At 32.0% G+C, this 13,611-nt stretch overlaps 1 protein-coding gene across 1 annotated transcript; it reads left to right on the top strand.

Annotated features, from left to right (window-relative positions):
- Positions 1 to 7,933: 7,933 nt before the first annotated feature.
- LOC115955568 (subtilisin-like protease SBT5.4) lies at positions 7,934 to 12,652 on the top strand. Its single transcript, XM_031073738.1, has 11 exons — positions 7,934 to 8,063; positions 8,263 to 8,372; positions 8,486 to 8,583; positions 8,718 to 8,882; positions 9,324 to 9,432; positions 9,928 to 10,471; positions 10,813 to 10,910; positions 11,046 to 11,291; positions 11,395 to 11,509; positions 11,617 to 11,830; positions 11,944 to 12,652. The coding sequence occupies exons 1-11, from the start codon at positions 7,980 to 7,982 to the stop codon at positions 12,489 to 12,491; spliced, it is 2,331 nt and encodes a 776-aa protein (XP_030929598.1). The 5' UTR covers positions 7,934 to 7,979; the 3' UTR covers positions 12,492 to 12,652.
- The last annotated feature ends 959 nt before the right edge of the window (positions 12,653 to 13,611 follow it).

Below are 13,611 nucleotides of genomic sequence, written 5' to 3'. Positions count from 1 at the left end.
GTCTTTCAATTGCTATTAAAAGATGCTAACTTTTGTTTTTTGCTTGACTTTGTGATTCATTAGATTGATTAGAAAAGCTTTGAGAAATTAAAAAGCTTTTGTTGGTTTTTAAAGTGGTACTTCAATTTTTCAATAGTGGAGAACTGCAAACCTTTTCAGCTGTTCTGGTGCTCTTTTTCCAATTGTATTTGCTAGAACTAAATATGTCATGATTAAATACATGTGAATAGCTATTTTTATCCATTTCTTTTCCTGCTTAGTGTAATGTAGAGAACTTTTTGATTGAAGTCCAGTATGTCTTCTTTTTTTGGTTTGCATGGAATTGGACATTTATTAATATACCATAAACTGGCTGTATCTATCCTCTCTCTCTCTCTCTCTCTCTCTCTCTTCTTGGGAATTCTAGATTTTAGATAAAGGCATTTGATTTTCATAGGAATTGAAACTTTATGGAATATGTTAGTGTATTGGGTCAAATATTTTCAAATCTTAGCATCTATCCAGAGATGGTTTCTTTGAATAGAAGGGTACCCCTATGCATGGCATAGGTAATAGAAGGAGGTGTTGCCAAGTTAGGAAAAAATCATGCTTAAAATTCTGACACGTGTTCATATTAATAAAAAAAACTCAAAAAAGTCAGTTTTTTTTTTTTTTTTTAATTCTAACCTGCATGTCACATTTTATTTTCATTTTGGAAGTGGTATCGCGTTTTGTTGTGTAGAGTTTAGGAAATCCTTATTCATATTTGTGTTTGGCCTTTGATTCAAAATGAAACTTAGCACTACTATTAGATTTTTGTTGAGCCACATCAACATAATATTTTGGTCTATTTTGGTCCATTCGGTCCAAATGGTCCACTTCGGTCTACATTGGTCTTTTTGGTCCAAATAATCTACTTCGTTCCACCCATTTAGTCTCCTTTGGTCCGTTTGGTCTAATTTGGTCCACTGCGGTCTGTTTAGTTCACGTTCATTTTTTTGGTCTTTCTGAATCTCTTTCCTATGAAAACCAATAGTCTAGGAATAATTGAAGGTGATTAGTGGTACCATTCAACTTGAGTGTATCTATTTGAATGATATATTTATTTTTGAAGCATTGAAGAAAATAAAAAAGTAACCTTTAGTAATATATAATTAATTGGATAGAAATTTTAATATGCATCTTTAAATATATATATATGTATATAAGAAATCCAGAGGTGCTTTTAGTTTATTTAAGCAAAGGAGATGACGTGTATGTAATATATTTGATATATATATATATATATATACTCTCACTTTCTAGAAAGGTTTCATTGTTTTTGATAAGTTAAAACTTAAAAAGGAGTTCCATGGTACGTATATATTTGCCTTAATTTGGTTTTTAGAAAGGATTACAGTAATGTGAATGAAAATTTGGAATTAGTTCCTCGGTGGTTCATTGTCAAGAATTGAAGTGGAAATTGTTATTACTTTAAAAGTAATGCAGCATAAGAATTTGTGGCTGAAGCTGATTCAAATTAACGGTTATTTCCAAGAATAATCTGCCTTCCAGAATTCTGAGAAAAGAAAAATTAGAGCCAAACATTATTAGAACCAATTTTTTTTTTTTTTTTTTGAGAAACAAATGTAATGCAAATGTTATTTATTTCCACGTAATTTGATATTGCATGATATGGAATAAGTTTTTCTATGGGAACTTTGTAGATGATCATGGGCTGAGCATCAAGCCATCAACTTGAAGTTATTGTAGACGATTTCAAGTACCAATCACTCATCAATCTTGAAGGTGCCAGCCATTTCAAGTTTGTATCAGCCATCACCCACTTAAGCCATCAACAAGAAGCAACAATCAACCATCAAAATGTGTGTATATATTCAGGGAAACGGTATTTCTAAATTTAAGTTAAGCATATGGATATCTTATCCAATGTAGAAAATATTTGCATATTAATTAATCCTTTGAATAATTTACAAAATCATTTATTAAGGCTTAGCAGTCATAATTGGGTAAGAATTGAAGAAGATTTTCATTATTTTAAATTGTGTTAGTCATGAGAGGATGAAAAATGAAAGACCATGTTACTTAATGCAGAAAAGACCATGTGGACACAGAAGCGCTGACATGTTTTGTATGTGTTAGCATATGGGACAGCAACAATGGTTTTGGATACCACAATATTGATTGTAAATTTGTGACTATCAAGACTTGATTTTACACAAATCTGTGAGTTTTTCCTCTTGGGTGATTTCACAAATGTTAGAGTTGATTTGTCATGTTCATTGTGTGTGCATTATATTGTGATTGCTTTAATATATTGTTTTCAAGTTATCGTACAATCCAGGATATGTTAGCACTTAGCACAATTAGGCAATATAAGGAGTTCCTAATAATATTTCATTTTTTAAATCATCATTTGTGAAATTATGTTTAGTTTATGAGAATGTTGTGGGCTAAAGTTTTCCAATACTTTTTGTAATACCTAAAAGAGAAAAGGGGAGGAATGGGGTTAAAAGTGGTGATAAATTGGGTTTAATCTATAGAAACAATAAGAGATATTTCTTTTATTTTAACTTTTTATATGCTCCTTCATACCCTCACACAAATTATGATACATACCTCAAAGGCTCTAACTAATATTGTCATATAAGTTTTAGCTTGGTGTGATTCATTGTGGTTCCTAGGAATAGCAAATATGATGTTTGAAATTGTCATATAAGTTTTAGATTTGTGTGTTTCAAGCATTTATGTGATTTTTAAATTTTTTTTACTTAGGTTAGTTTGTTTTTGTGTATCATTTTTTGTAGGTTCTTGCTTGTAACAAATTAGTAAATGCTTTAAAAAAAAAATGACCTTTGTTGATTGTTAGTGAGAATAGTAAAGGGCAGATTATTGAAAGCGAAAACTGTAGAGCACTCCACTACAGAGTGTACTATCCAAGCCATAGTCCAAGTATAAATTTTATAAATCTAGTTTTTTTTTTTTTTTGGGTTTGTTTCTGTGAGGAATAATGGTTAATGGGTGCTTGATTAATTATATATTGAATTGAATTTACAATGATGGGCATGGATATCTAATGTTATCTACACTTTTTTGTGTCAATTGCATTGGATTCAGTTGCCAAGGTTAGATTTTTTTGGGTCCTGTTTATTGCGGTTGTTTTAGTGAGGAAAAACGGTTAATTATGCATTGAACTTAATTCACAATGATCTATACTACTATAGGTATTGCGTGAGAAAACAGCGAGTTTGAAAGCTACCTACCTTCTTGCTCTACATTTTCACAATAATGGCTGCCTATTTAATTTCCTTCCTTCCTGTCTTTCTTTCCACACGGTGTATAATACTGACAGAAGAGCAAAATTCATCTTTCAAGAAGAGCAAAATATTATAGTAAACATTTTATCCATCCTATTAATCTGGGTGGTTCTTACTTGCAAGTTTCAACTAACCATTAAATATGTAATTAACTTGAAAGACGTATTGTAAAATGATTTGCTCTTATTTAGTTAATTAGTTAATTACATACTTCAAAAAATTAGTTCTTTAGTTCAAATTAGTTAAAAAAATTAGTTCTTTAATTCAAATTAGTTAAAAAATTTGTTCTTTAGTTCAAATTAGTTTTTTTTTTTTTTTAAAAAAAAAATAGAAAGCACAGCAAATTAGTTCTTTAGTTCAAACATTATATAAACTAGCTTGTAACTCCATGCATATGCATATGCATGATACATAATATAATTCATATATATATATATATATAATTTAAATACTATTGATAGTCAATTTTATATTTTATTAACTCTTTAAAAAAAAATTGTATGGATATTATTATGTATAAAATATAAATTGCCCCTTCTTTTTTTGTGAAGAACTTTTTTTTTTTAATGATTTATTTATTCTAGACTCTTTTGGTTTTTATACTTAATAACTCACTTGGATAAATATTTCTGATATAATCACATATTTGATGCTAAAATTAAGAAATAAAACTCTTTAAGAATAAATAATTTAGGATACATGGCGTAAAATTGGAACTCTAATTTGGAATTTTAATTTGAGTTTCTCTCAGCTTCACCTATTATTATATATATAGATATATAGATTATGTCTTCAATTCTTTTTTGAGCAATACGTCTTCCACATATTTTCAATACATCTTTCCAATTTAATAACTGAAGTTGAAAGTATGTAATTAATTTATGAAAAAAAATATTTTTAATTAATTTTATAGATCTATTTCATGTGAGAATGATATATTTTTAATGGAAATTTTTTAATGAAATTGGAAGAAAGAACTAAATTGCAGGCAATTTTTTATTTGCAATATCTCGATAGGGGATATGTAACTTTCAAATTTGACAATTTTTAAACTACTATTGCATAATGTTCAATTAGAGGCATTTGTAAAAACATTAATGCCCAAGCCAGTGATAATTGAATGATTACTCTTTATGTTACTCTGATCAAATAAGCTGCATTTACTCAAGAACTTCTCCACTATTAGATTTGGTCACATGTATTTAGGGTTTCTGTTTCCCTCATTGGGTTTCCATAATACTTTTTCTATGTCTTTTTATTTTTATACTTTTCTTGGGAGTTATATACAATTGAAAAGCTGTTTGACAAATTTCAAATGATCAAACAGCAATGAAACTTAATCATAGCGCAACAGTAAGCTATCAACAATTACAAACTTACCATTATTTGCAAAATCAAACATTGTGTTTTAATCCACAGACTGTGTTTAAGGAACCACTGCAAAAGGATGGAATCAAGAAAAGTCTAGACCAGACTTCTAACAACAAAACATCTGAAGTTATTGATACAAAACCATTCCCACACACAAATAATGATCCAAGTGATCCACCCACAAATAATGTTGATATCACAACAGTAAGCTTTCTACTGCTATATTTATTTGCAAATTCATTCAAAAAAAAAAAATCTGCAATATAATTTAATAAACACACTTTGGTGTAGGAAACATTGGAGAATTATGAAATCAAGAAAAGAGTAGATCAAACTTCAGACAAAAACACATTTCAAGTTCTTGATACAAAACCATTAACAAACGCAAATAATGATGCAAGTGGATCAAAACAAGAAGACAATGATTATGCCATCCCATCAATGAGTTCTGCCTCTAATGTTGAAGATGCGGAACCAAATGACGATAACCTGTTCCTTCAAGATCTGATCAATCATCGAAAAGCTACAAAACAAAAGTCATCAACGAAGGAGAAGCTTCAAAGACGCAAATGATATTGGAATTTTATATTTTCCTACCTATATGAACTTATTTCAGAGTTGTATTATTTCTTCATATTGTGTCAAAAAAATAAAATCAAATACTTTCCTGCATTAATAATAAAAGCTTTTTGGAAAATCAAATTGTTATCCAATTAAGCATTAGCACTAATAAAATCAATACCAGCCAGCAACTATAGCTACTTCTATTTCATGAAATATACTCATTTAAGTTTAATTACAAACTTCATTATTTGACAATCAAAACATCATTTTTTTAATTTAACATCTAAATTAAACCACATCCTCCAAATCTATTAAAATATTTATCTTTTTTTCTCTCATCTTTTATTATTATTATTATTTTATAAAAAACGTGTTAAAATACAAACAATGTTGTATTTAAAAAAAAAAAATTAATAATTCATTTAGGTGGGTTTCATTTGATTGAAGAACTTAAATATACTACCACCAACTACTGTGCCAAATTCTTACCCATTACCACCACACATATAGTGCTTTCAATAATTGATTCATTAGTAATTTTTAATATCAAATTTTATAACTGAATGTCGTTAGAAAAATAAAAGGACCTCTTTATGTTGCTCAATATTGCTGTAACTTAACACCCAAAAAAAATATTTTATTTTACCTTTAAACATAATTTACAAATTTTTTATTGCAAAGACTCTTCAACATCCTCTGTTTTCGATTATCTCATAAATCGGTTCACGAAAGTATATTACCTTTCCATTTATTTCAAAACTTACACCATCCCAGTCCGAATCAAACATGAAGCTTTCAAATCATTTGCCTTTCACAACCAAATACTTCAATTATTTATGAAAATTTCCCATTTTTAAAAATATAATGAACCTGTCATCTCTTCTCCATAATATTCTAATATTCTTACAATTAAAATCATACAAATATTTTATTGTTATCAACTAAAATTATTAAAAAAAATCTATATTACGTCATCCTATTTAAACATAATTTATATGAATCTATTAAAAAATGGTGGCAAGTATATCTTTCACTGTAAAAAGGCAAAGGTTGAAGAGGATGAAGATTGAACAATTCAAACGACTCCTACACTAATGAACATCACTCACATGCTACTTCAAGGTCTGTCTTCAGGTAGCCACGTGTTTATGTTATTACACCATATCATGGGACAAGATATAAATTTAAAAAACAAACTGACAATCACCAAAATTAATAACTTTGTCTTAAGTAAATGATGTGGACATTAATCAATTTGCAACTATTTACATGTATTTAATAATACATTTTTTGGGTCCCTGTTATATAGATATTGTCATAGGAATGTTATAGGTTGTGCTATTTAGCATATACAGATTATTAGGATAGGATACATATGTTAGTGTCTTTGTCTTGTCTTGTAGAGATTTCTTTTCCCTATCTTTGTTCATTTGGATGCCTCTCTTTCAGTTACTTCTGCCAAAATTCAATATTTGCTCATCAATAGATATCCAACAATTTTAAGTGAATTTTTGTTGCTTGCTATTCTCCTTATTCAAACAGCCAAGAAAATTTATAACTCATTGCTTTAAATAAATATGGATAGATTTAAAAAGTCATGGGAAATATAAGAATTAAGAAAACTTTTCAATTTTGTGTATAAAACTAACTACAATGCAAAATTGCAAGAGTCAAGATTCAATGAATTAGGTAAATATTATGTCTCCACATTTGTCAAATATAAATCCTCATTTTCATTGGACTTAGAAATTAAACTTCCATAATTTTTCTCACAATATCTTGGGTATTCTTTTAGAGAGGTATGTTAATTTTCAAAATATTATGTTCATTTTAAATAATTTGTTTGGATTTTATGTATACGTTTTTTCCTATGTATTTAGGCTTATTTTTTTATATTATGTGCCAATATATATTTTGGATATTTCGAATGATGCATATACTTGGTAAGGATTTGTTTTTGGCTACTTTTAGTTCAATTAAAATTTGTAGGTGAAAATGTGAACTTTGTGATTTGGTGACATTTATTGGTTGCATGAATTAGAAGAATTTTTCCCCCAATATATTTAGTTTAAATTTAGTTTTAGTAAAACCTTCTTATATTAACTATGACTAACAATAATATTATTCATAAAATCAATAAAACATAAATAATTTCTTAACAAATTTATCAAAATACACCGCCCATCGCGCAGGATACCAGCTAGTAGTTCCAAAAGGCAGTAGATAATAGGAGGTCATCTTGTTCCATTTTTAGCCCGGGTTAGAGTAATGGCAGTTACATTTACATCACAGACACAAAATGATAAGAGATTTTCTTTTCTCTTCCTAGTTCCTCCTCTTTTTGAGGCCAAAGAATTAGACAACAAAACTCAAAAACACTTTTTTTTCTTATTTTGAGAGCACAAACACATCATTTCCAACCATGTAACAACTGTACGTGTCATTTTTGGGAAAAAAAAGAATTTGGTATTTGAATAAAAAAGAATCGCAAAGTCATTCTGTCTATTTTTTTTTTTTTCAGAAGCCCATTCTGTCTAAATTGACTATATTCAATTGAAAGGTTATCGTCTTGAAATGGCAAAACCATACTACATTCCGTTATTGAAGGATGACCAGTTATCTGTATCATCCAAAGACACAGCAAAGCTGAGTTATAAAAGCAAAGGAAAGCAGAGTCTCTTTACTATCTCTAGCCACAAAATTTTATTCTTTGGTTTTGTGACTTGAGAGAGTTGATAGGGAAAAAAAATGGCCTTTTCTTTTCTCCCCTCAATTCTTTTATCCCTTGTTGTTTTCTTTCTTTTGCATACCACCACCAATGGCGCTAAAAAGGTAACAACATTTTGGTTTCTGATCAATGTTGTCATTCAAAGTTCTATGTTTTTTGTTTTCATGAAAAGGTTTTGATATTTTATGCATGTGAATAAAATTTCAAGTTCTAAATGTATGTCATTACCAGTATTGATCTGGGTATTTGATAGACTTCTATAACTGTTTCATCAATGGCCTTAATTTTTACATCTTGGTGCAGTCTTATATTGTGTACATGGGAGCACAATCGCATCTATTTGATGCTTCATTGCAAGAACTTGACAGTGTGACGAATTCTCATTTAGACTTGCTTGGATCATTCGTAGGAAGGTATAAAATTTGATAACAGGTGTCCTGTATAACTTATGTTCTTCTTTCTTTTTTCTTTTTGGTCAATGTTGAATAAAAATGACAACATTATCATTTATAAATTTCTTGCACAGTACTGCGAAGGCTAAGGATGCAATCATTTACTCTTATACAAGACATATCAATGGTTTTGCTGCAATTCTTGATGAGAAAGAAGCAGCAGAGATTGCAAGTGAGGAATACAATCTAATTCAGTTCTCTGGATTTTATATTGATGGCTCTGTTTTCCTCTGTTTCTGTCCCTGCTGCAAGCTAAATTTATGCAGTTGGGACCTTATCTGACAATGGCTGTGTTTTCACTTGCAGAGGATCCAAAAGTAATATCAGTATTCCCAAACCTACCAAGAAAACTGCACACAACCCGGTCGTGGGAATTTCTTGGGCTTACTAAAGATGGACAAATTCCTGATTCATCAGCATGGAAAGCAGGGAGGTATGGTGAAGACGTAATCATTGGAACCCTTGACACCGGTCAGTCTTATATTCTCTTTTACTTCAAGATTGATTGCTCTTTCCTTTCAAAAAGTGTGAAGAAATATGAAAATGTTGCATGCATGTTTCTAGCCCAACTAACTTATTTGTACAAGCCCTTAAAGTTGGCTATGATGAAAACCATATGCTTTGTGTTACTGCTTTGACATGAACATATTTGGTTGTAACTCTCTCTCTATTAATTTCCCCACTGCTTAGGTCATCCACATTCACTTATTCTTATCTTTGCAACTTGATATTTGTTATCATTAACAATTTGCAACAGTTAGAATCACTAAAGTAATAAATCTCAATTATCTACATATGCAATATGTTCACGTGTATATATAAAAAAATATTAGTGCAAATTTTCCTATGTTAATTGCTATTTTGTTTTGACATTTTATGGTGTACCCTCTTTTCCCAATGGGATTGTGCTAGGTGTTTGGCCAGAATCAAGGAGCTTCCAAGATACGGGGCTTGGTCCCGTCCCAGCCAAATGGCGTGGCATCTGTCAACCTGGCCATGAAGATGGAGTTCGTTGCAACAGGTCTTCTTTTTTCCCTCCATTTATGCCAACTTTCTCGAAAAAATTTGAATAGGAAATACCTCATCAGATTGTGTGTATTGCCTTAATGAGTTCATATTGAAAGAGTCTGATTACTATGAAGTAGATTACGTTGATAACCAAAAAGAGACAGAATTTTGATTTTGATAACAGAAATGAGTTTATAAATTTTGAAAAGCTATTGAAAGAACAAAGGTGGTTCATCATCACACTTGAAAACAAAGTATGTGCTAATTTAGCTTCATGGGAATTATCAGGTCTTAAATGCTTAAGTAAATTTTCAAAGCAAAGAACCACATGGAATGGCTTCTAATGTAATATGATTAGATAGAAATCACCCTCTAGTTGTTCTTGTTAAGTCAATCTGGTATTTGCTTGTGTTTCTACCAAGAAAGGCTTCCTTATATGCTCTCTATTCTCGTATGTTCACATTTGAATATGGCCAGGCTTCACCGTTTTTAATTGTTATGTATGCAGGAAGTTGATTGGAGTTCGGTACTTCAACAAAGGTTATGCTGCAGCATTAAAAGCTCCTCTTAACGAATCCCTTAACTCTGCTCGTGATCTGGAGGGCCATGGCACCCATACCTTATCTACCGCCGGTGGTAACTTTGTACCCAATGCTGGTATTCTTAACATTGCCAATGGCACTGCTTCAGGTGGATCACCAAGAGCCCGTGTGGCTGCCTACAAGGTCTGCTGGCCACCAACCGCAACTGCTGGCGGCTGCTATGATGCAGATATCATGGCTGCCGTTGATGCTGCAATTAGTGATGGTGTTGATGTGCTCTCAATTTCTCTTGGTGGCACTGTTCAGAATGAATTTTTCATGGATGGGATATCAATAAGTTCCTTCCATGCTGTTAAGAATAATATTGCTGTGGTTTGCTCAGCTGGCAATTCTGGACCAGATTGGGAGACTGTAACAAATGCGGCTCCATGGATTTTCACAGTTGGGGCTAGTACAACAGACAGGAATCTTGCTAACTATGTTTCTCTTGGCAACAAGAAGCAAATCGAGGTATTGTGTATCTTATTTTTCACAGTTGTGGCTAGCCAAGTTCTGTGCTGTAGGCTTATTCAGCTATGCCCTTACATTGAGAATCTGCAACAATTAGATGATTCTTAATACTAAGGTGCTTTGCCTTTGGCATTGCAGTTGAATAAGGTGGGAGTTCAATCCTACCATTTTTTTTCCATATAATGCATATTCAATAGAGCATTATTGATAAACTAGTTGTGGAAAGGACCAGGAATTTTTAAAAATTTCCTCCAAATGCAACTTTTGACAAGAAATATGTAAGTTATCCTTATTCATTACATGAAAACAGTTGTAGTGACATTCCTAATTTTCATTGTTAGGGAGTAAGTCTTTCAGCTTCAGGCGTGCCAGGTGGAAAGTTCTATCCATTGATCAGTGCTGAAAATGCCAATATTGCAAACGTATCCACCACATCCGCGTAAGCACAACCACTCCATGTCCTCAATATAACACAAATATAATTTTGTAATATCAAATTTTATGATTACCTTTCTTCAATTCTCTACCATATAAAACTGAGTTTTTTTTTTTTTTTCCCAATCTTTTCTGGTAGTCTGTTTTGTTATGCTGGAAGTCTTGATCCCATAAAGGTGAAAGGCAAGATTGTGTTGTGTCTACGAGGGGAGAATGCAAGAATTGAAAAGGGCAGTGAGTGTCTTAGGGCAGGTGCTGTAGGTATGATATTGGCTAATAGTGAAATTGATGGGAATGATCTTTCAGCTGATCCTCATGTGCTACCTGCTTCACATATAAAATATACTGATGGCCAAATCATATTTGCTTACCTTAACAGAACCAAGTACTATCTTTTTCACTTCTTACAGTCATTTTTGAACTAGTTAGACCCAAGACTATTTTCTAACAAGTTATAATTGTTATGAATGGATATTTCATTGTAATAGGAACCCCACTGCTTCCGTTACTGATGTAAAGACAGTATTAGAAGTAAAGCCAGCACCATTTATGGCTGCATTCTCATCTAGGGGACCCAGTAAAATTGAGCCAACAATTCTCAAGGTCTGCTAAGCAATTCAATCTTCAACATTTTTTTTTTTTAGCATTATTTTGAAGTATACATCATGTGTAGATTCTCTTATGTGCTTAACTTTTTGTGTTAATTGCAGCCTGATATCACTGGACCAGGAGTGAGCATACTTGCTGCTTTCACCGAAGCACAAAGTCCCACTGGATTAGATAATGACCAACGCCGGTTTCCATACGCTGTACTCTCTGGCACTTCCATGTCATGTCCTCATGTTGCTGGCATTGTTGGCCTTCTCAAAACACGGAACCCTCACTGGAGTCCGTCAGCTATCAAATCTGCAATCATGACTACAGGTAAACATTCTCTTTATGTTCATATTGCAAATCCTTCATGCTGTGAAGTCAGAGAAGTGTCGCACATTCTTGTTCACCACCTCTAATCTTTCCATTTCCATTTTCAACTCCAGCAAAAACCCAAGATAACACCAGGAAGTCAATTCTGGACTCATCCACTGTCGAAGCGACACCATTTGCCTATGGTTCAGGACATGTGAACCCAAACAGTGCAATGGACCCTGGACTCGTTTATGACGCTACCACTGAAGATTACTTGAACGTCTTATGTGCTCGTCACTACAATGATACCATGATCCGATTATTTTCTCAGAAGCGTTATTCATGTCCCAAAACTTTCAGTCTGGAGGACTTCAACTACCCTTCAATCGCAGTTCCTAACATCCAAGCACGCAATGTGACTCTTACTAGAACAGTAACTAACGTTGGTTCTCCAGGCACATACAAAGTGCGTGTCAGGCAGCCCTCTGCAGTTTTCGTCACTGTCAAACCTAGTGTTTTGGAGTTCAAGACAACTGGTGAAAAGAAGACCTTCCAGGTTATTATTACGCCCAATGTTGCCAAATTAGGCACTAGAGCCGGCTATGTATTTGGAGATATGATTTGGTCAGACGGCAAGCACTCAGTCAGGAGTCCTATTGCAGTGAATCTTGCTAGCTAGAAATAAAAAAAATAGGTCCATTTTTAAGATGTTTTCATTTGCTAGAGCCTACGGTATTCTATGTTGAAAGAACAGAATTCGTCTTTCCTCTTGGACACAATAATTATGTAATCCTAGTTCTAGTTGAAAATGAAAACAGAAACATCAAGATGATTTGATTATTTGATTGCCTTCTGTATCTTATGCCTCTTTCTTTGTTCCTTCAAAGTGCATCACCACGTGTAAACCCCAAAATGTTGGCTTATTGGAATAATATTCTCATTTATCATGATGACTCATAAAGTTGTGACTTCAACATATTTCCAATAAAACTTTTTTTTTTTTGGGTGGGCCATTTCGTCCCTCTCAATCTCCTAGGCTTTGCCTATGAATATGATAGGATTTAAACCCTGTAACATCTACTTCTTGACAAATGACAAGTACTCATCATCATTAGGCTAAGAAGGATTCAAACCTAAATGTTTTATTTTTTGTTTTTTATTTTTTTATGTTAACTTAAGTTTTTAATTACAATAGATTTTACCTTTTTATTTTGTGGATAGAATACAATAGATTTTATCTGTTAAACTAAACTTGAACCTACAGTTTCTCACCAAAAAACAAAAAAAACTATAGCCCACATTTTATATACTACGTTGAACCAAACCGAGGTTCTTCAATGATGAAGTTCACAGTTGAGACCAACTCTTTGAACCTAGTTGTCAATTTGAATGAAATGTGGTGTGCCTCATATTTGCCATAATCTAATCTTGGATATATATATATATATATATATATATATATCTAAAAGGTAAAGCATAATATTTATTGTTGCTACGCTTCAATTGAGCTACATCAGTGTCCACGTCATTATCCTATTTCTTTCTTCTTCTTTTTTATAATAATTTTTTAACATTTACTCATTCTTTAAATATTTACACTTTATCCAACCTTTCTCCCTCTCTTATCTTTTCATCTCCCCACTACCTTTTACTTTAATATCACTCTTCATCTTCCCTTATTTTGTCTCTTCTTATTCACAATCTTTTACTATAAATTTGACATTCTTTCTTTCATTCTTCGCATAGTTTTTCCTCACAAAAAAGGTTATTTATCTCTCTCTCTCTCTCTCTCTCTCTCT

Source organism: Quercus lobata, chromosome 8, assembly GCF_001633185.2.
Source record: "Quercus lobata isolate SW786 chromosome 8, ValleyOak3.0 Primary Assembly, whole genome shotgun sequence".
Classification (NCBI taxonomy): Eukaryota; Viridiplantae; Streptophyta; class Magnoliopsida; order Fagales; family Fagaceae; genus Quercus; species Quercus lobata.
This window is presented reverse-complemented; position numbering and strand designations above follow the sequence as displayed.